The sequence below is a fragment of the Dasypus novemcinctus genome, chromosome 10, assembly GCF_030445035.2.
Source record: "Dasypus novemcinctus isolate mDasNov1 chromosome 10, mDasNov1.1.hap2, whole genome shotgun sequence".
Classification (NCBI taxonomy): Eukaryota; Metazoa; Chordata; class Mammalia; order Cingulata; family Dasypodidae; genus Dasypus; species Dasypus novemcinctus.
Window position 1 is genome coordinate 9,655,889 of NC_080682.1, and position 23,885 is coordinate 9,679,773.

The following is a 23,885-nucleotide window of genomic DNA, read 5'->3' on the forward strand; positions in this document are numbered from 1 at the left end:
AAAGGACAGGTTTTCTGGAACTGTCGCCAGTTGTTTCCTTCCCAAAAGAAGGGCGGGTCGTTTCTCCCTCATTCCTCACTACCACCACCGGCAAGCGCCTGACAGAATATGTAACCCTGAGATGTGGCTGGAGCGTGCGAGGCTGTGGAGCCAGAGAGTCCACCTGGAAATCCTGCCTCTGCCTTACCTGGGCAGGGACTCAGTGTTCCCAATTCCTGAAATAGCATGCATGCTTCATAGCGGGGTGTCAGGATTAAATGCCTGTCCTGTACCCAACAGGGTATCTCTGGAGCAGGAGTTCTTAAGAAGGGGTCAGTGAGCTGGAATTGAAATTCAGAAAAACATTCTTGTGGGGTTGTGTGTGGTGCGGGTGTGATCTATTTATTAAATAATACACAGTATAGTGTGGAGTTGGTAAGGGGTCCTTGGAACAAAAAAGTTTAAAAACCCCTGCTCTAGAGCACTGTTTCTCAAGACCTTGTCCTCTTGAAGCAAGCTACAAAATAGGGAATTAATAGATGGATCTGGAACCTGGCAAGAAGTCCACGTGGACATCAATAACCCCAAGATGGCTCCTGGAAGACCCTTCCCAAGATTCTGCCACTCAGAAGAAGACTTCCTCTGGAAGACAGGAGAAGCCCCAAATATTCCCCAAGGACTTTATCATTGGGTCCTCCTGGAAGATTGATGGGGAAAATAACCAATCAAAGTGTGAGCAGCTGGAAGTCTTCCCCTGCTATTATTAGCAAAGGGGTGGGATAATTAGCAGCTCAAAAAGCTGCCCTGGGTCTGACTTTTTTTTTTTTAAGATTTATTTGGCGCCCGGAATCTGTGTCTCATTTTGTTGTGTCATCTTGCTGCGTCAGCTTTCTGTGTGTGCGGCATCATTCCTGGGCAGGGTGCATTTTTTTCGGGGTGTGCTCCTTGCACATGGTGCTCCCCTATGCGGGGGACACCCCTGTGTGGCACAGCACTCCTTGCACGCATCAGCACTGCGCGTGGGCCAGCTCATCACACGGGTCAGGAGGCCCTGGGTTTGAACCTTGGACCTCCCATGTGGTAGGCGGACACCCTATCCGTTGGACCAAATCTGCTTCCTTGAGTTCACTTTTTTGTGTGCCGGCTTGCCTGTGGACCCGTTCCTGCCCTCTGTACACACTCTCGCTGTTTTTCCTCTGCCATGTGACCACATGAGTAAACTAGGGCATTTATAACCTATAATGGGGAATTGTACCCTGTAAATCAACCTGCTTTGTCACTTTTCAACTCCCTTCCTCTCTACCTGGGACCCCTAATCTGTTATTTTCTCCTATTTTTCTTCCCTTCCTACCTGAATAAATTACTGACCTAACTTACCCTATGTGCTTTTTTTTTAGAAAGATTTATTTATTTCTCTCCCCTTCCCCCCTCCCAGTTGTCTGCTCTCTGTGTCTATTTGCTTTGTGTTCTTCTGTGACCACTTCTATCCTTATCAGCGGCACCGGGAATCTGTTTCTTTTTGTTGCATCATCTTGTTGTGTCAGCTCTCTGAAGTGCGGTGCCAGTCTTGGGCAGGCTGTACTTCCTTTCGCGCTGGGTGGCTCTCCTTACGGGGCACATGCCTTGCGTGTGGGGCTCCCCTACGAGGGGGACACCCCTGCGTAGTATGGCACTCCTTGCGCACATCAGCACTGCACATGGGCCAGCTCCACATGGGTCAAGGAGACCCAGGGTTTGAACCATGGACCTCCCATGTGGTAGGTGGATGCCCTAACCACTGGGCCAAGTCTGCTTCCCCCGACATGCTCTTGAAATTCGTTTCTCCAGCATAGTCAAAAGAACCTAAATGAAATCTGGTAACACTCTGACTTGCTTCAGAATTGCCTTCAGAACTTCTTGTGGCATTAAGAACACACAGACTCTGGGATCCTACCTCGCCCATCCCCCAATGACCTAGCTTCTTTTAAAAACCTCCCCAAGTGGTTCTTATGCACACTTAAGTTTGAGAACCCCAATTACACCATAGTTAGAAGACAGACTCAGCCATCTTGAGTGAGTGAGGTGTTGGGGTGGAGAGGTTTGAAGGTAGTTCCCAGGTTTCTGTCTTGGACAAAGGCACAACTGGTCACCAAGATGGAGAGCCCAGGAGGAGAGGGAAGGACTTGGACTGTAGATTGGGACTTGCTGAATGTGAATGGCTGAGGAGAAGACCTCATTCATAATCAACATGGTCCTTGAAACATGACTTATGATGGCCAGGGAAAGGAGGGTTAAAATGCAAACAACCCACTCAGTTATTCTTCGCAAGGATCCTGCTGACCAAATGCAGCCCGACACATCTTTTTGGATGGTGTAGCAGTTTGATATTATTGATAAATTCCAAAAAGAAATATTGGATTATGTTTGTAAACTGGTCTTTCCTCTGGGCATATAAGATTATATTGGATTGATAGGTTTACTTGATTAGGTAATCGTGTAAACCTCTTGTGCCAGTAGGGAGTTGAGTCCCACCCTTTGGGGGCGGGGGGACACAACACTCACAGATAAAAAGCATGACAAAGGATAGAGTTAAAGATCTTTCAATGTTGGAGTTTGACGCTGAAGTTTTAAGCTGCAGCCCCAGGGAGAGAGACAGAGCCGTTCGCCTGAGAGTCTACAGCTGACCTTGTGGAGAAAGGCAAAGCCTAGAGAGCCTCATAGTCTATAACTGATCTTGTGGAGGAAACAGAGGAGCTGAGCCCAGAAGAACCCAGGAAGCCTGAACCTCCACAGACATCAGCAGCCATCTTGCTCCAGCATGTGAAAATAGACTTTGGTGAGGAAAGTAACTTATGCTTTATGGCCTAGTACCTATAAGCTCCTACTCCAAATAAACACCCTTTATAAAAACCAACCAATTTCTGGTATTTTGCATTAGTACCCCTTTGGCTGACTAATACAGATGGCATGTGAGCTGAGAATGGTTTTTCATTTTTAAGTGGGGTAAAAATATCAAAATAACATTTCATGACATGAAAATTAAATGAAACTCAAATTTCAGTGTCCATAAATAAAGTTTTATTAGAACACAGCCATGCCCATTCATTTACCTATTACCTATAGCTGCTTTTGCATTATGACCACAGGGTCTTGCAAAACCATATGGCCCACAAAACCTAAAACTTTTACTATCTGGCCCTTTACAGAAAAGCTTGCCATTCCCTGAATATATGGCATGGTCAGAGGCTGTTTTTAAAATGATGATTCCAACCCTAACTGAAGAAAAGAGTATGATTTAGATCTACTCTAAGAGACCTATAAACTTAAAAATTTTTTTTCCAGAATACCATTAAAGAGAATTATCGCTTAATGGGTACAGAGTTTCTGTTTAGGATGATGGAAAAGTTTGGGTAATGGGGTGTGATGGTTGTGCAATGATGTGATTGTAAATAATACCACTGGATTGTATACATGAAAGGGTATTAAAAATGGGAAATTTTATGAAATATATATTATAGAAATTTAAAAAGAAAAAACCCATAGAACTGTATAACACAAAGAGTAAGCCCTAATCTGAACTGACTTATCTAATTCTAAAAATGTTCTAATTATAGTCTAATAATATTCCAATTATTAATTGTAACAAATGTATCACACTAATACAAAAATGTTACTAGGGAAAACTATGTATGGGAGGTATATATGGGAACTGTATTTCCTGTTTTTTTTTTTTGTAATCCTACAACTGCTCTAGAAAAGAAGGCCTATAAGGAAAAAAAAAAAAGGACTATTACTAAAAAAAAAATGATCCAAAATTTGGAAATAAGGCCAAAAGCCTAGCATGTCATTTCAACGTCTTCTTGGGCTACTGTTTCACAAGCCTACCGAAGGATTATTTAAGTACCCACAGGAATGTACTTTTGTTTGGTTTTGCTATTTTATACTAAGGGTTCAGATTTTGTGAAATTACGAGTTCATTTGTAGGTATTATCCAAGAGATGCAAAAATTTATATCCAATAGTAAAGATAACCTCAAAGGTTATCTTTGTACACTTCATATATTTGTACCACTTCATAGCACATTAATCAGTTTTGTATCTAACCTAGCAATCTTATTCTAACATTCCTCTTTGCTTGTCAAAATCCAGTTCCTCAAGATGCACTGCCATCGTACTCAAGGGAACCCCCTCATTGATAAATGAATAAATTTACACGTTCATTCTATATTCTGAGGTCATTTTTAAGTCCTCGAAAATTATACTTTACCAATACATATGGTTATTTTTTAAAAAATTTTGAACTACACATGCATATGTATATCTAGGTATATGAAGTTACAGAGAGAGACCCAGCCATGCCTACTGCACCAGCCTGGGGAAGGGGTGACTTCTGCAGGGATGGGCGCGGGTGGGAGGCTGACACTTGTTTATTACGTAATCTTTTAGCACAATCTTTTCGGTAATCTTTTACAAGATTGGATCATTTCTTTAAATAGCATTGAGCTAGGAATCCTACAGTTTAAAAAGTTTGCTTGTATTCAAATGAAAACTGAGGTGAAAATAATTGTTCCAACATCGAGCCCTGGGGCATGGCCCCTTCCGCACGGTTAGGATGAGGACCTGAGGGACTGTGGTGACTGATGACACTGTCTGGGCAGCAAGCACGGATGGCGGGAGGGCAGGGTTTAATTTAACTGCTTGGAGGCTGCGCTGGGTAGAGTCAGACCCTACTTTCAGTAGTACCGACTCCCTCATTCATTGGCTGTGAAAGTTTGAGCAAGACGTTCCCTCTGTCTCAGAGTCACGTATAAAGTCAGACTTATGCCCCAGCTGTCTCATGGGACTGCTGGAACGATAGCAATCAGTGTGAGAATGCTTTGAGCATCTGAAGGTGGCAGAAAGGGGCAGGCTGGTCAGCACTGGGTCCTGGAAGAACATGTGGCAAGATGATGAACGAGCCAGTTGTTCTCTGGGCCACATCTGGGGAGGGCCTGGGGAAGCTCCTGAGAACTGGCGCCAAGGAATGCTGTGGTCCCCTCCTTTCCCCGGGCTCCCCCGCATCAGGGGTTGGAGCAAAAACCAGAACTCAGAATTCAGCCCAGCACGTGCCCTCCCAGGGGTGCGGAAGAGGCCCCAGGACATGCCCCCTTGGCTTTTCTGCCCTAGTTGTCTGTAAAATGGGTCCCCACTACTTCCTCTGGGGTTGTCAAGAGGACCCAGTGAGGATATGAGGGATGGGTGGGTGGGGATGCTACCCCTTCACGAGTGCGATGGCTCCCTTATTGGCAGCTACCAGTCTGTGTTCTAGACTCCCGTCCCCTTCAGTGTCCTCCTGGTTCTAGAATCCCACTGCCATTCCAGACCCGCCCCTCTAGGACGGGAGGGGTGGGTGGCTCTTCCGGGTGGTGCCGGCTTGCTCACGCTCTCCTGTGCGACTTGAGTCTACGCTGGTGCCAGGATGCGGTGGCGGGACCGTATTGTCGTGTTCTTCTTCCCGCAGGGCTTGATGCTCACCGTGGCTGCTCTGATGCTCTTCTTTATACACCTGAGCGTCTTTGTCAGCGACGTGTACAACTTCTGCGTCACCCACCACTACGATCGCATGAGCTTCCACTACACGGTCATCCTGATGGTAGGGCCAGGGGCAGGGGCTCCAGGGCTGCTTGGGAGAGAGGCCTGAGGGGCTGATGGAAACCCCACTGTTGTGTCAGGGGGCCACTCCCCACTGGACGGGGCCTACAGTTCACCCAGGTGATCGGCATCTGCTGGGCTGCCATGGGGTCACTCTATGCTGAGATGACAGATGACAAGTTTCTTCGGTGTTCTGCCCTGATCATCCTGAGTGAGTGGAGGAAGAGTGGGGAGGGGGGCTGTGCTAAGGGAGGCGGGGGGGGGGGGGATTGGCCGTGGAACCCTGAAAGGTGGCAAGGAGGGGGCAGGGAAAGGGTGCGGGGGAGTTAGGCTGCTGGGTGCCTTCTCCACACAGTACTCAATGGAATCACGTTCTTCAGCCGCCTGTCCCTGGAGTTTCTGGCCATCCAGTACCGGGAGGAGAACCACTGAGGCCTGAGGACTGGGGATGAGGCTGGGGACGGGGAAGGAAAAGGCTGCTTTGGTGTTTTAATAAAGTCTGTTGTTTATTTCCACCTGTCAGCTCCTTCATGGGGTGGAGGGTGGGAGGCTGGAGACCCTGGGGGAGAAGGAGGTCAAGGCAACTGCTTGCCCTGCAGGGACTCCAGGCCCAGCCTGCAGCCACTCTGGTGGACTTGGCTTTGGGCCTGGGGTCTTAGTGTCTCAGGCTTGAGGGAGGGGAGAGGAGAAGAGGGGTGTCCCCCAGGCCTCCCTGCACTCCCTCCTCAGGCTCCCACGTCCTGGGCTGGCCCAGCTACAGGTGAGCGGCTCAGGAGGGCCCCACACGGATGTGAGGATTCATGAGCGGGTCCAGGTTAGGGTCGCTGTCGGTCGCCGCCCGGCCCAGGCGAGACATGAGGGCGAGCAGGGCCAGGAAGCCCAGCAGGCCCAGCAGGAGCAGCAGTCCTGCCCGCTGCAGCAGGCTCAGCGGCCGCTTACGAGGCCCGGCCCGGCTCCTGGGAGGGACGGGGGAAATTCAGATCAGGGTCCAGTCCCGGGCAGCCCCCACGGCCCAGAGAGGAGCCCTGGTCAGCACACTCATCATCTGGCCTCAGTTTCCTTATCACCACCATGGGGATGATCTGGCCTGCACCGGGCCTCTATGCTGGGTGAGTATGAGAAACAGGAGAGGCACATGACAGCATTCCGACGACAGGAACGTGTCAGGGCCAGGAAGAGGTAAAAACGCAGAGCAGGGAGGGCCCTCGAGAACCAAACCTCACCTGTAGCAAGCAAGCGCTTCTCCTGCACAGCCCAGGGCTCTTTGCAAAGCGCCAGCACCGGACACGCTATTACCCAGAACAAGCCTCCTCTTGCCGTGAGAGCTGCCCGCCCAGGGCCTCAGCCTCTCACCTCCTCTAATCCCCATTCCTGGCATACAATCGCACCTGACCTGCCCCACCTGACCCCATGTACCTGAGCAGCTGGGCCAGCCAGCCCAGGGCAGGCCGGCGGCGGTACTTGTCATCATCGCAGTCCCCCTGGAGGCCGGATGTCCGGTTATCTTCCCGCGTGTCATACACCTTCCGTGGGGCTGAGGCTGCAGGGGTGGAGCCACCAGCATCCATGGGTTCAGGGGACACTGGCCCCAGGATGAGGAGGGAGGGGGAGGAGGAGAGTCCTACCCTGCTCAGCCTGGCAGAGCATCTGAGAATTGTAGGGGGGTAAAACCTGCGTCTGGAGGGAGGAAGGGTCCCTCCAAGTGGGACTCTGGACCCCTGACCTTCCTTCCTCCCATTTCTGTCGTTCTCTGGTCCCAGACAGTTCCCCTGGCTCACCATGGCTTAAGGGCTCGGGGCTGCCCATGTGGATCACCGTGTGCTGTTCGGGCCGGCTTGGGGAGGCAGCAGGCCGGGGGGCCTGACTGTAGAAGGCTGGGGTGGCAGATGCACTGGCTAGCTCCTCTTGTCCAGGGGCACTGCTGGCTGTGGGCAGGGAGAAAGCTGTGAGGAGAGCAGGGAGCCAAGGCCAAACAGCAGGTGGGGCCGCCACTCACCACTGAAACTGGACCAGTCAGAGAAGTCGGAGGTGTGGAGGGCCTCGGGCTCCGGGCTCAGCACCTCATCGATCTGGAGGAAGGAACCTGTGTCATCAGCCTGCCTAGTGTTGCCCCCACCCAACCATCTGGCCCAGGACAGAGGGACGGCCAGACAGACAGAGAGACACTCACCAGAGGAAGGCCCAGCCCTGCCCGGGCCCAGTTGACCGTGGCCAGCTTCTCTCTCAACGCGGAGGCCACAGGGCCAGCCAGGTTATTCGGGGGGAAGATGGGGCCATTGCAGCTGGGGCACTGGTAGCCGGCAGGCGCTGTGTTTTGGGGTAGCTGGGCGGCACGTTCATTCAGGCAGGCCCAGTGGAAGAGATCTTAGGGTCCAGGACATAAGGAGAGGAGAGGCATGAGGAAGACAACAGCACTCAGAGCCCCTCACCCAGCAACAACTGTACCCGGCTGGCGGATATATGCACATGTACACATGTGCCCAGAGCTGCCTTTAAGTCAAAAAAGATGACAAGAGGCAAAAAGATATTCTATATTGACCGGATGACCTAGCAATTCCACTCCTAAAGGACACCAATGTTCATCACAACATTATTCACAACAGCAAAAGGTGGAACGACCCAAGAGTCCATCAACACATGAACGGATAAATAAAATGTGCTACAGCCGTAGAATGGGATATTATTCAGCCATGAAAAATGAAGTGCTAGGACACGCTGCAGCATGGCTGGACCTTGAAGGAATCATGTTGAGTGAAATATGCCAGATACAAAATGACAACTATTATATGACTTCTCTTAAATAAAATAGTTAGAATAAGCAAATTCATACAGACAGAAAGCAGAATAGTGGTTACTGGGGTGGGAATAGAGGAAATTTGGAGTTATTGCCAAATGAATGTAAGTTTTGGTTTGGGATGATTAAGAGTCTGGAAGTAGATAGTGGTGAAAATTACACAACATTGCCAATGTACAGCACTTACTATCAAATAATTATCCACCTAAAATACTATGATTTTTATGCTATATATATTATACTACAATTTTTTTTTTTGAGTAAAAAAATATAAAACAACAACAAAAAAAATCCAGCATAGCTTTAAAAAAAAAAAATGGAACTAAGGCTCTTACCCTAGCCAGGTTCAAGTCAGACCATGTGTCAGCTGATTTCTTCTAGGAACTAATTTAACTGTGAAATTCACTTCCTCCCTGTTTGTGTTGGAATCTATGATGGATCCTGCACATCCAAAAGCCCCATGCTGGTCTGGCCAGTCCTGCTCACAGCCACAGCCAAAGATACAAGCTTGACTGGTTCTCACTCAACCCTCCAAATTTGGGAGGGCAGGAACTGGGAGCTTTACTTCTCAGGGGCAGACACTGAGGCCTAGAAGGGGAAATGACTTGCTGAACTCACATGGCAGATAAGTAACCTAGCAGGACTAGCATGTGGGGGTTCCATCCTGCCCAGCTTGGGGGTCTCACTGTCCTACTGCTGGGGGTGGGTCTGGAAACCAGTCACCAAGCCAGGCCCTGAGGCCGCCCTGCCCCCCCCCAAGATGCCCAGGCCTCACCATAGCAGACGAGGCGAGTCGTCTCCCGAGTGGCCAGGGGTATGTTGCACAGGCGGCAATTGGGGTTGTAGTCGCTATCTTGGAGCCACTGCAGGTAGGACTGGACGATGCACTGGAGTGGAACAGAGATGTCAGAAGTAGAGTGGGGGCCCACAGCCCATTGCCCCAAGGCCCAACTGCCTCTTTGTCTCTCATCACACAGAAGACTCATCCTTTCATTTGTCCCATCAAAAGCATTCATTGAGCACATACTGCGTGCCGCTCTTGTCTAAGGTGCTGGGGTTATAGTGGTAGACAAAATAAACCAAGTCCTTGCCCCAGCCCCCCCCCCCCCCCCCGGAGCTTACATTCTAGTACAGGTGCCCTTGATCATTGATTTGGAGGAAGCCAATACTGCCAGCCCACCCTGTGCCCTGCTCAGCCACTTCCCTGAGGGCCCCACCTTGGCGTGATTGGCCACCAGGCAGTGCTCGCAGACGTTGACCCGGTGTTCGAAGCAGAACAGGTTGGTCACTTTTCTTTTGGGGCACTTGCAAAGCCCCATGGCCGAGCCTGGGGAAAGGGCCTGGGTTGGTGGGGAGCGAGGTTCTGGGGACCGCTGCTGAGTTCTGACCAGCCCAGTTCTTTTCCACTCTCAACTCCTCTGGATAACCCTCACATTCGCACCAAGGCCGAATTCCTGCCCACCGCGCCCCCACTCATTCCGGGCCACGCCCCCTGCACAAACTCCGCCTCTGGCGAACCCTCCCTTCTGGATCCCGTCCCCCCCGGCCTGGCCCCTCCATCAGACTCTCTCAGCCCACCGGCCCCGCCCACAGGGTACCCCCCCCCTCCTGAGTCCCACCCCCTCGAGGCCCCGCCCCCACCCCACCTTCTCTACAGACCCCACCCTCCGGACCGTGTTATTGATCGGTCGCCGCACCGGTCCGGACGGGCGCGTGCGGTGACCCACGGCGCGGCCGGGCAGCGACCCTGCTCACCAAAGAGCCCGCTCTGCTCCCTGCGGCGCCGGCCGCTCCGATTGCCCCTCCGCTGCCACGTCTCTTCCGGGTGCGGCGCGCGCTGATGACGCCACTGCGCCACCGGGCCACGCCTCTACCGGCGCTAGACTGCAAGGCGGAAGGAGACGGAGGACTGCAGGGCAAGGCGGATTCCGTCCAACGGCACTTCCGCTTCCTCCTCGGCTGGGCGGGTAATTCGAACGTCCCCTACGGCGGCGGTCCTCGCGCTTGGCGCGACCCGACGGTGGCAGCGGCTGCGGAGGAGATCGAGACCCAAACCAGATATGTCTGGGAGGCAGACGCGGTCCGGAGGGGCCGTCCGGCGTTCCGGTGAGCGGAGGGCGCGCGGGAAAGCTGGGACGCAGCCCCGGGAAGAAGACCCCCCACTCCAGGGGAGACTGGGAAGCCCCGCAGGGGACTCCGGTTTGTGTCCCCAGCGAAGGTGCTCGCCAGTGGCTTGCTTGGGAAACCTCACTCTCCAGAACCTGTTCCCTAGACTCTGGGACCTAGAGACCTGCCCTACCTCTTATTTCTCTTTCCAGAGCCTAAGGACCCATCTCCTACCAAGGTTCTGCGGAGGTCCCAGCGGAAGTCAGGCTCCGATCTCCCGAGCACCCTCCCCGAAATCTGGTCGAAGGTGAGCCCCATTTCTCACTTCCTACCCCAGAGACCCTGGACTAATGTGGAGCTCATACTGACCCCTCTTGTGCAGGCACCCCATGCGGTACCAGCCCGAAAGCCCATCGTCTTGAAGAAGATAGTGGCCCATGTCTTAGAGGTGAGGGCTAAGAAGGGGCTTGCAGGGTGGGGAGCCAAAACCCAGAGTGGACTCTGTCATCAGCTAGTGTTGTCTCCACAGGTCCCAGCTGTCCAGTCACCTCGCAGGAGCCCAAGGGTGAGTTCATTTTCATTTGCTTAGCTGGGTGGAATCGGGACACTCCAAGCCTGGGCCAGGGCAAACTAGCTGCTCAGTCTGCCCAGGAAAATATTTTGCAGGGTTTTGAAATGGTTTGATTTTAACTGCCTTTGGACACCTGCATGCCACACCAGTCTTGATTACTCCTCATAAATTTCGTATCTTTAGCTTCCGATTCTCTGTATATCTCTGCTATTTTCCTTAGTGCATCCTTCAAAAGCTCACCCGTGTTCTAGCTACTCTTTTTTGTTTGCTATTTTTTGTTCTTTTCCTAGTGCATCCTTCAAAAGCTCACCCGTGTTCTAGCTACTCTTTTTTGTTTGCTATTTTTTGTTCTTTTCCTAACTACTCTTTCTTCCTATTACACCAGCTTGTCATTATTTTTTTAATGATTGTGAGCTAAGCCGTGTGTACAATGTCTTTGTAGTCTTCACTGAAATTATTTCGAAGAGGTGACTCATTAGTAGAAAATATGTGCCTGGAGATATGATGAATGAGGAATACTAATTGCATTTGAGGAGCTCATGGATCTCAAGGAGAAAAACAAACGAACAAGTGATTACAACATAGTTTGCTGAGGGCTGTGATAAGGAAAGTTCAAGATGCTGTCTGACACCAAGCCCAGTCCAGGTGGCTCAGGGAATGGTTCATGGAAGAAGAAATGTCTAAACTGGGTCTTTAAAGACCAGTAGGGCAAAGGAGGCTGTGTTGCAGAGACGTGGACTCCAAAGAAATCATGAGGTTTAGGTAACAGCAGCTTGTTTGGTGTGCCTACAGCATACCTGTCAGGGTAGAGGAGAGAGCTAAGCCAGAGAAGATCCTGAGAAGTCAAGAAAGCCATGCTCAAGAGCTCAGGTCAGTGGGCAGCCTTTGGAGGGAGGATCTTGAGCAAGGTCATGACCGAGTCAAACTTGGGTGTTTTAGAAAGATCCCTCTGGGGACAGGGTGGAGGATGGGTTGGCAAAAGGCTGCCCTGGGGCCCCAAGGCCAGTTAAGAGGATTGGACTGGAATCTTGCAGAGAGGGAGTTGAGGCCCTCCCTCAGGTAATGCCAGGGTGGTACTCATCCACCCGGCCCCCTGCATCCTTGCCCCATTACACAGGACTCGGCTCACAGGGCACCTCCTCCCAGAGGCCGTCCCTGACCACCCCTACCTGTCACTTAATATTTCTCTGTAGTTCTCCTTAGGCCTGAGCAATAGTTGAGAGCACATATGTGTTTGCATGTCCATTGTCTTTTCCCTACAAGGACATAAGCACCTTGAGGGCAGGGGCTCCTGCATCCCCCATGGTTGCCACTCATTCTTGTTGGTCGAATGGCGGGTTCAAGAGACACTGAACAGCTAGAGCTGCCAGGACTCAGGCGACTGCTTGCCTATAGGGAAAGAGAAAGAAGTAGTCAGGGTGACCCTCATTTTGTTCCGCATATGCTGTTACCAGAACCCATGGGGCACATTCCCCCCAGAGCCTGGAGCCAGGGAACATCTGTCTTGATTGACATACTTCCCTGTAGTCGACCCCCAGAACCATGGGATTTGCCCTCTTTCCCCGCTTGTCTTGGCCTCCAAGAAAGCTCAGTGCCAAGTCTTGTGTGCATGGTTCGTTTGGGGGGTGCTCATTGAGCCCCTGCTCTGGGCACAGCTCTGCTCTAAGTGCTGGGCATGGGCAGGGTCAGCTGGACAGATGAGCTCCCTGCTCTCCAGAAGCTCTCCTTCCAGGCAGGGTGGCAGCCAACCAGTGAACCAGCCAAAATCAGGAAATAATCGTGGCAGAGGTGAGGAGGGGCTGATCTAGATTCTTTGGTAAGGGAGGACTTCCCGAGGTGGTGACATCTGAAGTGAGAGTGGAATGACGAGGAGCCAACAGGTGAACCTCTTGCCACGTGGCAGGTTAGGGTGCTCCGATCACAGCTTTGTCAGGGCTCCCTGTGTCTCTCAGAGCCACAAGCCCTTACGGGGCCCTACGGAGCCCCCTGTGACCCCCCTCCCCCATCTCTAGAGCCCCGTCTTCAGTTCTCCCCAGCCGGCCTCCTTGTCCCTTGACCCTGACCGGCACACTCCTCCCACAGGGCTTCTGCACTTTCTGTTGCCTCTGCCTGGAACACTTTCTTTCCAGATAGCCACAACTCACTCCTTCACCTTCAAGCCGTAGTTCACTTGTCACCTTCTCGATGAGGTCTGCTGCCCTGGCTCCCTGCTTAGGAGTCCAGCGCTCTCCCAGCTCTGTCGAGCCTCTTGTGTTCCTTCTGTAGTGCTTGATACCATGCAGCGTTCGTGTGATTTTCCTTATTTATCAGCCATTTTCCCTCACTAGATTGGAAGCTCCTGGGGGCAGGGATTGTGTCTGGTTTATTGCCAGCCATATTTCCCTAGAATGGTGCCTGGCCCGTGGCAGGTAGTCGGTAAATCTTACTGACTGGATGACCCTTTTAGAAAGTCATTGTCAGCCGTGTGGGCCATGGTGGGCCAAGTGGGGGCAGGAAGAGCAGTCAAGAGGTGTTGAGCTGGCCTAGGACTGGGTGTCATGATGGTGGCTGGCACCAGGTAGAGTTGGCTGGATTCCAATTGCAATTTTATTTTTCTTAAGATTTATTTTATTTATTTCTCTCCCCTTCCCCTCCCTCGCTGTCTGCTCTTGTGTCCATTCGCTGTATGTTCTATGTCCACTTGCATTGTCAGGCAGCACTGCGAAACTGTCTCTTTTTGTTGCGTCATCTTGTTGCGACAGCTCTGTGTGTGTGGTGCCACTCCTGGGCAGGCTGCACTTTTTTCGTGCGGGGCAGCTCTCCTTACAGGATGCACTCCTTCCATGTGAGGCACCCCTATGCGAGGGCACCCCTGCATGGCAGGGCACTCCTTGTGCATGGCAGCACTGCATGTGGGCCAGCTCACCACACGGGTCAGGAGGCCCTGGATATCGAACCCTGGACCTTCCATATGGTAGGCGGACGCTCTTATCAGTTGAGCCATGTCTGCTTCCCCCGATTGTATTTTTAAAATGTCTCTTGTGGCTCAGTCTGCCCGTCCTTGTTCTCTGTGGTCCTTTCTGGAAGTACAGCTAAGTAACGGAGGCTTTTCTCTTCTGTCCTGGAGCAGATTGCCTTTTTCCTGGAGAAAGAAAACAACCCTCCTAGCAAGGAACCTACCAAGGAGGACCTCTTCCAGACAAGCAGTGTACCCGTCACCCCAGCCACCACTCCGGTGCTGTACCCCTTGGCAGTCGAGTACAACTCCAAGGAAGGACACCCGGATGCCAGAGACTTGGAAATGTCTAAGAAAGTCCGGCGCTCCTACAGCCGGCTAGAGGCCCGCGGCTCCCCCTCCGCCGCCGCCTCCACCTCCACCCCAGGCCGCCGGTCCTGCTTTGGCTTCGAGGGGCTGCTGGGAGCAGAAGACTTGGCCGGAGTCTCACCCGTTGTGTGTTCCAAGTCAGCCGAGATCCCCAGGGTCCCTGCGAAGCCCTGGACCCCAGACAGGACCCTCCCCGGAATCTCTCCAGTGACCGTGAAAGAGAAACGGAAAAAGAAGAAGGTGCCGGAGATCCTGGTGAGTGAGGAGCAGGGCCCTTCTTCTGCCGGCACCGTGCACAGCGGGGGACGTGGAGGGCCAAGGCTCCGCTCTGGCTTGGGTGTGGGGGGAGATGCTCCCACCAGTGTCCCCCCCCAACTCACCTCACCCCCATTTCTCTTCCCCCAGAAATCGGAGCTGGATGAGTGGGCCGCGGCCATGAATGCTGAGTTTGAAGCTGCTGAGCAGTTTGATCTCCTGGTTGAATGAGAGGAAGTGGGGGTGCACCTGGCCAGGCTTCCCCTCCTCCCCCTACACAGAGCCCTTCCGCCCTCCCTGTGGTAGCTGAGGAGATCCTTGGGGCCCCTCCCCTGGGATGCCTGGCCTCCAGTGCATGTGCCGTTGCCACATGGGAGGCCATCCGCCCCTGAGGGCTCGTGACAGTGGTCTCAGTTTCAGGAAACGGCTGTCTGGCTGGCCCCTCACTTTTATCCTGTCTCTAGTCATTGGCCCACTGGCCTCTGGGTAGCCTGGCCAGAGGACATGAAAGGGCTGGGCTTGGAGGCGAGAGCACCTCTGCCCCCGTCGACGTGTCTGGCTGCCCCACACCCCCAGCGGGGTCTGGCACTGAGGCTGTGGACGATGGCCTGTGGCTCTCCCTCCTGAGTTCTCAGCCACAGGCCATGTACATAAAGAGGTGCCAGGTTCTGTGGGTTTCCTCTAAGATTATGTTGACGGTCCTGGAGAGGACTGATGGCTTGAGGGACAGTTGTCTCGTTGTGGAAGACGCGGGGCTCTTCAGCCTGTGGAGCCTGCGTTAGGAGGAGGAAGGGAGGCCCTGGCGGGTCTTGGCCCAGCTTTTCCTGCATAGACGCTCTGTTTTATAGTTCTGTGTTCTGCGGTGAGATGTTCAGTAACTGCCGGGCTGACGGAGCGCTGGCTGCTTGGGGCTAGGAGGGTACGTTGAAGGACATGACCTCCAGGCGCCGTGGGAGCCGAGGCTCACGGGCCATGAGACCCATCACCTGCACAGAGACTGGGGCTCCCCTCTCTTGTCCCTCACACCCATTCCTGACAAACGTGGAGCCTACTCAGCTCTAAAATTACAGGCTGAAAAGTTCCAGTCCCTTCAGCATTTTATAACTATTTGTAAAGTTCTAGGAAGCTTTTCTTACGCCCCAGGAAGGGGCAGGGGTTGATAGAAACTAACTTTGAGGTTCCTTTCCTAGATCAAACCTTTGCTTGAGGTGGGTGCTAGGAGTTGAACTGGGGGTCCCATTGTCTCAGGGGCTTTCTGCCCTGTTTCTCAGTACTGGTAGAAGGTGTGGTTTTGAAACCTACCATAAGCACCACTGCCCCACCGTTCTCAGGCCATTACAGCTTTTGACATATACAACTCGGTGTAATGGACACTCGGGGGGATGTGGAGGGGCTTGCGGGTAACAGAACATTGGGGAAGACGAGAGCTCGATGGGGCACTTGGATGAAATAGCAGGGGCCCCATGGCACTGATGAAACACCTTGCAAGGCCCGGGCGTCCCAGGATATCTGGCGCGTCCTGTGCCCTGCAAACAAGCCCCCTTCCTGTGTGGGCCCATCCCCTTCCAGCCAGACCACCCCATTGGCTGGCAGTGCCCGGGAGATGTCCTGCAGAATCGAGGGTAGACGGATGTTGAGTTCTCATCGCTGCAAACTTTTCTCTGGCCCAAGGGAGTAAGAATGTAGAGTTAAGGAAAAATTGGTATTTTTTATTATTATTATTAAAAGACCTAACTGAAGAATTTCTGCCTGTGTGTAGACTTTGTCTGTTTTTTTATTGGGTCAGAGGCTGAGCTGTGACCTTCCTTAGGCCTCCCTTTGAACAGTGGGTACAGCCTGGCCTCCTGGAGGTGGCCTCTGTCCTCCCCGGCCGCCCCCCAGGTCTCTGCCCAGCGCCTGGTCCCTGCTTTAAGGCAGGGCCGCCTCACCCCAGGAGGAAAGAAATCCACAGGAGCGAGGCTGCTAAGAGCTTCCCCCAGTACCCTGGGGACCAGGCACTAGAGTCCAGCCTTGGACCCCCTTTTCTTTTTGGTGCCCTACACCCAACCTGGGTGTCAGGCAGCAGTAGGTGCTGCAGAACCCCCGGGGAGCTCGTCAAAGATGCCCTACTTGGGCCCTGTCCTGGGGAAGTCAGCTGCTCCGTCAGGCCCAGGCACATGCCTGTGCCTTGGTACAGGCCATCCAGCCGGCCTCCCTCCAGTGGCAGCCTCCGTGCGTGTCCTGGCCTCCGGTCTTAGAACAAAATCAGGCCGTGAAGTTCTTCCCAGACCCTCCCCAGACCCACCCACTTCTCCCTCCTTCCCCACCCGAGAGCACGGTCCCCTCTTTTCAAGGCCAACCTTTTCTCTTTGGCGTTTGCTCCAATTTGTTCATCTCTGAGACCTTGCTCCTCCTTTTCCTACAAGTGCTGAACAGGCCTTCATTTTGTTGTTAAAAACTACATGACGCAAGTGGATTTCACTCAACTGATAGAGTGTCAGCCTACCACATGGGAGGTCCAGGTTTAAGCCCAGGGCCTCCTGACCCATGTGGTGAGCTGGCCCACGCACAGTGCTGATGCACCCAAGGAGTGCCATGCAGGGATGTCCCCGCATAGGGGGGCCCCATGCGCAAGGAGTGCGCCCCATAAGGAAAGCTGCCCCACATGAGAAAAGCACAGCCTGCCCAGGAGTGGCGCCACACACACGGAGTGCTGATGCAGCAAGATGATGCAACAAAAAGATTCCCGATGCCGCTGACAAGAATGCAAGCAGACACAGAAGAACACACAGTGAATGGACACAGAGAGCAGACAATGGGGAAGGAGGAGGACGGGGAGAAAACTAAAAAAATAAATCTTTAAAATAATAAAACAAATTAGGGGACCTAAATAGACTAGAAGAGAACTAGTTACCGAAAAAAAAACATGGGAAGCGAATGAGGCTCTAGGATTGGGCTCCCATCTACTATATGGGAGGCAAGTTGGCCGGTGCTGCAGAGCTGGTGCAGCAAAATGACTCAACAAAGGGAGACAAGCAGACAACAGAAGAATGTGCAGTGAAGGGACACAGCAGACAGTGCAAGCGGCAAGGGGGAGACTAAATAAAATGAAATAAACCTTAAAAAAAAGAGAATGGGTTGGTTTTAAAAAAAACACTGCAACCAAAAAAGTCTGACCAGCATCTGTTTTTAGCTCCTACCGTAATTCCCTCCCTTCATAATTAAAGCTCTTTAAAAGAATGTTCCGAGTTGCTCTTTCCACCTCTTCCCCTCACCACTGCTCTGACTGCCCCAGCGGAGGTAACTGGGGACTTGGGACTGCCTTGCAGGGGAGCACCCTTCCTGGTCACCCTCTGGAGCCCATGGCACTGCTCACTCCTTAGCTGGCTTCTCTTCCTCGGCTTCCCCTTAAATGTCAGGGCCCCCAGGTTCAGTCCTGCACCCTCTTTCCAACCTGCTTGCTCTCCCTGAAGGACCCCAAGCTCTCTGGGCCACCTCCTTGCTGAAGGCTTGTCAGACTGTCGCCTGAGCGTCACGCCAGCATCTAGAACTGCCTTGCGGTTATCTTGGCCCAGAAGCTGTCCTGAGCTCAGCCCATCAGCCGCTCGCCTCTGGCTGTGTGCTGCTTCAGCTTCACTGTCACCCCAGCTGGCCCAGCCTCACGGCCCAGGAACTTGGGGGCCCTGGGCAAAACTCCCTCTCCTCACCCACCCCCATCCGGTCAGCCCCAAGATCTGTGGGTGCAGCCTCTTCACCCCGCTCCATCCCACAGCCACTGGACAATTGCACTGGCCTCCTAATGAGCCTCACCTCTCCAGACGGTCCACGCTGCAGCCAGAAGGGGTATCCAGTGAGACAAAAAGTGATTCTGTTGCTTCCTGCTTACAACCCTTTGGTTAAAAAAAAAAAAAAACAAAACCCTTTGGTGACATCCAGGTGTCCCTACGGTGATAAAATGGGTAGTCGTCAGATTTCGGTTGCCCGGTGCCCAGCCTCCTACAGGTGGACAAGACCCCACTGCCCTCCACGGGAGCCCAGAGGCCAGGTGGACGCCTGGGAGACTCAGCAAGGGGGCAGCACCCCGTGTCCAGCAGCACTCGTGCTCCTGGGCCTCCCTCGCCCGGTGTGGTAACAGAACGCTGCCCTTTGCTCCCACGTAGGGGTGGGCCCTACGTGACCCCAGCCGCCAGCATCCCATGCTCCTGCCCTCTGAGCCTGGTTCTTCCTGCGGCTTCTGTGGCTCCCCAGCATCCTTCCAATAAACTTTTCTGCTCTTTAGCCAGTGTGGTTTTCTGTTGCTTGCAACCCAAACCCTGACTGATGCGCCGTGGGCAGCCTCCTTAGCAGGGCTGACGAGAATTCCAGGATGAGGCTGGTGCCCACAACTCTGGTCTTCGAGCCACCAAACTAGCACAGGCCCCGAGCTGCGGCAAGATCCACGCCCCTGAGCCTCTGCTGGACTGCCCCCCTCCCCAGGGCTCTCCCGCCTCCCGCCCACCTGACGAGTCCTGCATCTATTAGGTCTGGCTCCATGCTCCCTCAGCAGCTGTAGCATGGTGGGTAAGGAGCACAGGGTTCAGAGTCCAGAGGGTTTGAATCCCGATGCTGCCGTTTCTAGCTGTGTGACCTTGGGCAAGTTAATTTGCCTCTCAGTGCCTCAGTTTTCTTATCTGTAAAATGGAATAATAGTGCTACTTTCCTCACAGTTCTGTATTTCATGTATACAAATTAAATTCACAGTAAATGCCCAGGGAACAGTCATCATTATTTTCAGGTCAAACTGACCACTCCTTCCTCTTTTAACTCCCTAGCCCTGCCCAGACCTCCAGCATCATCCCTGTACGCTCTTTTCTGTCTGTTCTGCAGACACATTTCTCGGTCAGCCTGGGAGCCCCCCGACGGTGCTGGCAGAGTCGGATTTGCCCCTGTCCCCCAGCACCTCACATCATGGCTAGATGAAGGGACGTGGTAGAGCCTGGTCCTGTTGTATCCCCCTGGAGCAACTGGGGGCAGGGGCTTCCAAAAGACTGTCCGTGCCCTGGAGGAGAGGCGGGCGGGGCTGGGAGCAGTGGCTCCTGGTGGCCTGCCTCCCACACCCGGAGTCCTGGGCCCACCAGCTGGCCCGGGAGAACAGGAGCCAGCCGGTTGGCTCTCAGCTTCCCACCCTCAGGGAGTGGGCTTCACCCGCCCTCCTCCTCGGTCAGCACCCCAAGCAGCGCCCGGGCCTAGACCAGGCTGCCTTCCCCTCATGGAGGGGGTGAGGGTGGGGGCCCACAGCCCCGATCTGACCCCCGGCCTTGCCCCTTCTGGGAGCCTCGGTTTCCTCTCGTGAAAAGGAGGGGCTAATTCCAGCTCTCCCAGTGTTGCGTTGGGGCTTATTTTCAGCCCGCCGGTGGTCTGTAAGGCACTGGCGGGGTGCCTGCTCCTAGCAGCGCTTAGGAAGTGCTGGCCAGTGTTGTCCTACCTGGCCCGGGGATTAATTCCTCAAAGGGCGCCATTCCGGGCAGGGCCGTGAACCGAGTCAGGCCTCGATAAGTATTTGGGGAGTTGAATATCCATTTTACAGACTGGAAAACTGAGCCTATGTGTCTGGGGCTGCCTCGCCTGGGAGTGGCAAAGCAGGACTCGAACCCAAGACGACTGATTTTCAGTCCTGAGCTGAACTTTTATTCGAGTCTGAATTAGACACCTGTTTGTGCTTGGCCGGTGGGGACCCTGAGGGGGGCTCCCCGCCAGGCATTCTCAGAGGGGGGAGCCCAGTGGGACTGGGGAGAGAGAGCAGCTAGGCCGCCAGGGCTAGAGGCTGGGCCGTGAGCTCACAGGGCAGGGCCCGGGAGCCAATGGTCCTTGGACGCCCTATTTTATTGCAACTTTCTTCCTTAGCCTTCTTGTACGTACACTCTCCAGGCAGCATTCTCCATTCTCCATTCTCCTCGTGAGCTGACGGCACCGGGAAGCTTTTCAGGCCCCCCTGCCTCCTCCGGCGAGCGCTGCCGCTGTCGAAGGAGCCTCTAGGCCCAGGGTGTCCTGCCCTGGCTCGGGAGCTCGAGAATGCCTCGGGAAGACAAGCCTTGGGAAGACTAGCCGCGGAGGCTCCTGTCGTCGCTTCCTCAGGGCAGCTGGCGGCAGGGGACGCGGCCCAGGGCGACAGCCGGACCCCAAGCAGCACTCGGCCGTGGTGAGCAGGTGGCGTGGCGGTTCTGTGGGGAAGAACAAAGCAGGCACAGATGGCGCAAAATCAGACACTTGTTTACCGCCTCAGGAAGGTGCACGTGTTCTCCCGTGCACCTTCACAGCGCAGGAGCTTTGTGTGAATCAGCTTCCGCCGTCGTGGTCGCGGGCAGTTTCGACCAGTTTAATCTGCCCTGCTCACCGGACCCTTGCTTTCTTTTTTATTTTATTTTATTTTATTTTATTTTATTTTATTTTATTTTATTTTATTTTATTTTATTTTATTTTATTTTATTTTATTTTATTTCTTTCCCTTCCCACCCCCTCACCCCCCCATATGCCTGCTCTCTGGGTCCATTTGCTGTGTGTTCTTCTATATCCGCTTGCGTTCTCAGCGGCACCCAGAATCTGTGTCTCTTTTTGTTGTGTCATCTTGCTGCATCAGCTCTCTGTGTGTGCGGCGCCACTCCTGGGCAGGCTGTGCTTTTTTTGCACGGGGCTGCTCTCCTTGAGGGACGCACACCTTGTGCGTGGGGCTCCCCTATGCGGGGGACACCCCTGCGTGGCCCGGCACTCCTTGCACGCAGCAGCACTGCGTGTGGGCCAGCTCATCACATAGGCCAGGAGGCCCTGGGTTCGAACCCTAGACTTCCTATATGGTAGGCGAATGCTCTATCCGTTGAGCCATATCTGCCTCCTGCGCTTTCTTTCATTTTGTTTTTATTTTTTCTTCTCACCTGGTGTTCAGGCCAGATGCTTTCTGATGAAGGAACTACTCTCTGCTTCCTTGGGGCTAGGCCCAAGGACTATTTCCTGGGCGGTTTCCCAGGGAATAAGGGGAGAGAAGGAAGGCAAGAAACAAGGTTTGCATGTGACAAAATACTCGCCGCGCCCTCTGCTCCTGCAACCCTCGTTGGCCCTTACAACCTTATCCATCATTCTTCCACGACCACCTGTGAGGCAGGTTTGCAGAGGAGCATTGCGTGATAATTCCACAACAGTCTGCAGCACAGCAGCCACGCAACCTCATTGCTAGGACACTCTTGAAAGCATGCTACCAGGCTCTGGGGAGGGGTCCAGCCTTTCGAGGAAAGGAGCATGTGATAATGAATCGACTGCTTTGTCAGACTTGAGTAATGTGTTTGGTTTGGTCAGGGATACTTACAAAGCAATTGATAAGGATTAAGGCACACATCCCACCTTGGGCAGCTGTAAGATGATCTCGAGCCAGCGGTTCTGTAATATGACCCTAGACATTTGGTGTGTGATTCCTGACAATAAGAGTATGGCCTCTACTGTCGTTAGGGCAAGTACCTGCACCTGGTATCCTATACTTAGTATACCTCTTGGTGGGCTAAATGTGGTTACTGGGTAGGATCCCCAGGAGTTGTTTTAGGACTGGCCGGTGGTGAGGGACGTCTGTTAGGGAGTTTCGCATGGTGTCAGGCAGGTGGGCCGTGCCGCAGGTCCAGTGGCTCATCCACTTACATGGGAGGTAAGGCCAGAGGTGATGAGCACATAACTGTGACAAGCCATAGGGACAGGATACACACCACGTGTGAGTGCCCCACGCTGGGCGCCACCGTGGTGCCTGAGCGCTGCTCGAGGCAGCCCCCCATGTGGGGTCCTGCTAAGCTGTTCAGACAGTTGTTAAATTTTTCAACATCCAAAGGGAACAGGGATAGTTAGCTTTCCCTGTTTAGCATGAAGCCATTCCGTGCTGTCCAAAATGGAGTATCCCACGGTGGCAAGGGCTACTGTCCAATTATACCAATTTTTTTTACTTTGGTTAGAATATTAATTTTAGTCTGGTTCCAAGAGGGAAATTGCAGGTAGAGGGGGCAGTTAATTGACCCCACTCAGATAGGGAGTCACGGAGAACCCTTTCTGCCACCCATGATGCCAAGGGAGGCCGGTCTGGGTATTTGGCTGGGTGAAGAGTCCTCGGCACGTCACTTGCAGCTGAGGTGAGCAGCTCCACTTGGACTGGTTGTGTATGGCAGCAAATGTCTCTGCCCAGTCTAGAAAGATGTTGGCATAAATGCCGCTTAGGAAACTAGGGGCAAAAAGTGAGATGTTTACAGGGGCTAGACTAGGTAGACCGTGCCCAGCTAAGAGAAACCAAGCTATGGCATCTGTTTGGCTGAGCACCACCCCCCTTGTGACTTGGTGCCAACTTCTTCTCTACCTGGAACCAGGTGTAAGGATCTCACATTTGGTGTTAAATCTACATAAGTAACACCCCACGTGGATGAGAGCAGCCTTCCCTTCTGGAGAGGGGCCCGGGGTTAGCGATGTGGGCCTGTGAGGCAGTGTGGGGGCCGCCCAGGGGCTTATGGCGAGGTCCTGCTCTAACCCTGTCGCTAGAGGCTTCAAAACCCAACCACCATGATGGAATCATCCACCGCCAGGCCCAGTGGGCCAGGGAGGACCCATGGGTAGGTCTTTGGGCAGAGGAAATAGAATATCGCCTGATTGCCCCTTTTCCAGTAGTGGGACATAGAAGTGGTGGCTCAGGTCAACACGGCTTTATTTATAATTGTCCAGGCAGTGAGTGGTTAATAAGCAGCGGGCACGAGGGTAGCGGGTGCGCCCTGATGTTCTGGGTGGCTTGCGGCAGCGTCTTGGTCCAGCCTCTTAAGGTGTTGCTGGACGTTAGTTACCTTAGTTGTTTTAAAACTCCATCCATTCCACCAGGCTGGCAGCTGTTGGATTGTAGGGTAGGCAGAAGTTCCATTGGATGTCATTTTCCTCTGTGCATTCTTGTACCTCAAGACCAGTGAAGTTTGTTCCTTCATCACTGTTGATGGTGACGAGGGGTCTATATATTACACTTCATTTTTGTAGCCCCTAAATGGCGGCTTGCCGTGTCGCTCTTTTTGCTGGGAAGGCCTGTAGCGGGCCAGTGGCCGTGTCCACACATACCAGAACATACTTCCAGCTTTCAGATACAGGTTAGGGTTCAATGCGGTTTATGTACCATCTGATACATGGCTGATTTGTTCGGGATACTTCTTGTCGATGGGGCACGGTCCAAGGCTGACGTGCAGGGCGCTAGTTGCAAGCCGTTAGGGCACGACTACTTCAACAGCAGTCCCATTTCCTCTGAGAGGGCCC

At 53.3% G+C, this 23,885-nt stretch overlaps 3 protein-coding genes across 4 annotated transcripts in view; 2 read left to right on the forward strand and 1 right to left on the reverse strand.

Annotated features, from left to right (window-relative positions):
* Positions 1-3,013: 3,013 nt before the first annotated feature.
* Positions 3,014-10,247, reverse strand: ZFPL1 (zinc finger protein like 1). Its single transcript, XM_004478576.5, has 8 exons — positions 10,138-10,247; positions 9,600-9,709; positions 9,158-9,269; positions 7,759-7,952; positions 7,585-7,657; positions 7,367-7,513; positions 7,005-7,128; positions 3,014-6,544 (listed from the first exon to the last, which is right to left on the reverse strand). The coding sequence occupies exons 2-8, from the start codon at positions 9,699-9,701 to the stop codon at positions 6,358-6,360; spliced, it is 939 nt and encodes a 312-aa protein (XP_004478633.1). The 5' UTR covers positions 9,702-9,709; positions 10,138-10,247; the 3' UTR covers positions 3,014-6,357.
* TMEM262 (transmembrane protein 262) lies at positions 5,416-6,103 on the forward strand. 2 transcript variants are annotated; one of them, XM_058305212.1, is made up of 3 exons: positions 5,416-5,589; positions 5,700-5,799; positions 5,944-6,103. In XM_058305212.1, exons 1-3 carry the CDS (start codon positions 5,416-5,418, stop codon positions 6,018-6,020), a joined length of 351 nt encoding a protein of 116 aa, XP_058161195.1. In that variant the 3' UTR covers positions 6,021-6,103. The 2 variants fall into 2 exon arrangements, with proteins under 2 accessions (XP_058161195.1, XP_058161196.1); XM_058305213.1 differs by having other exon boundaries at positions 5,969-6,103.
* A 38-nt stretch (positions 10,248-10,285) lies between the features above and the next one.
* Positions 10,286-23,885, forward strand: part of CDCA5 (cell division cycle associated 5) — a 45,062-nt gene continuing 31,462 nt past the window's right edge. Inside the window, exons 1-5 of the mRNA XM_071217957.1 lie at positions 10,286-10,488; positions 10,701-10,795; positions 10,871-10,936; positions 11,018-11,053; positions 14,169-14,618. Coding sequence (XP_071074058.1) covers positions 10,443-10,488; positions 10,701-10,795; positions 10,871-10,936; positions 11,018-11,053; positions 14,169-14,618 — 693 coding nt within the window. The 5' untranslated portion in view covers positions 10,286-10,442. The remainder of the gene's footprint in view (positions 10,489-10,700; positions 10,796-10,870; positions 10,937-11,017; positions 11,054-14,168; positions 14,619-23,885) is intronic.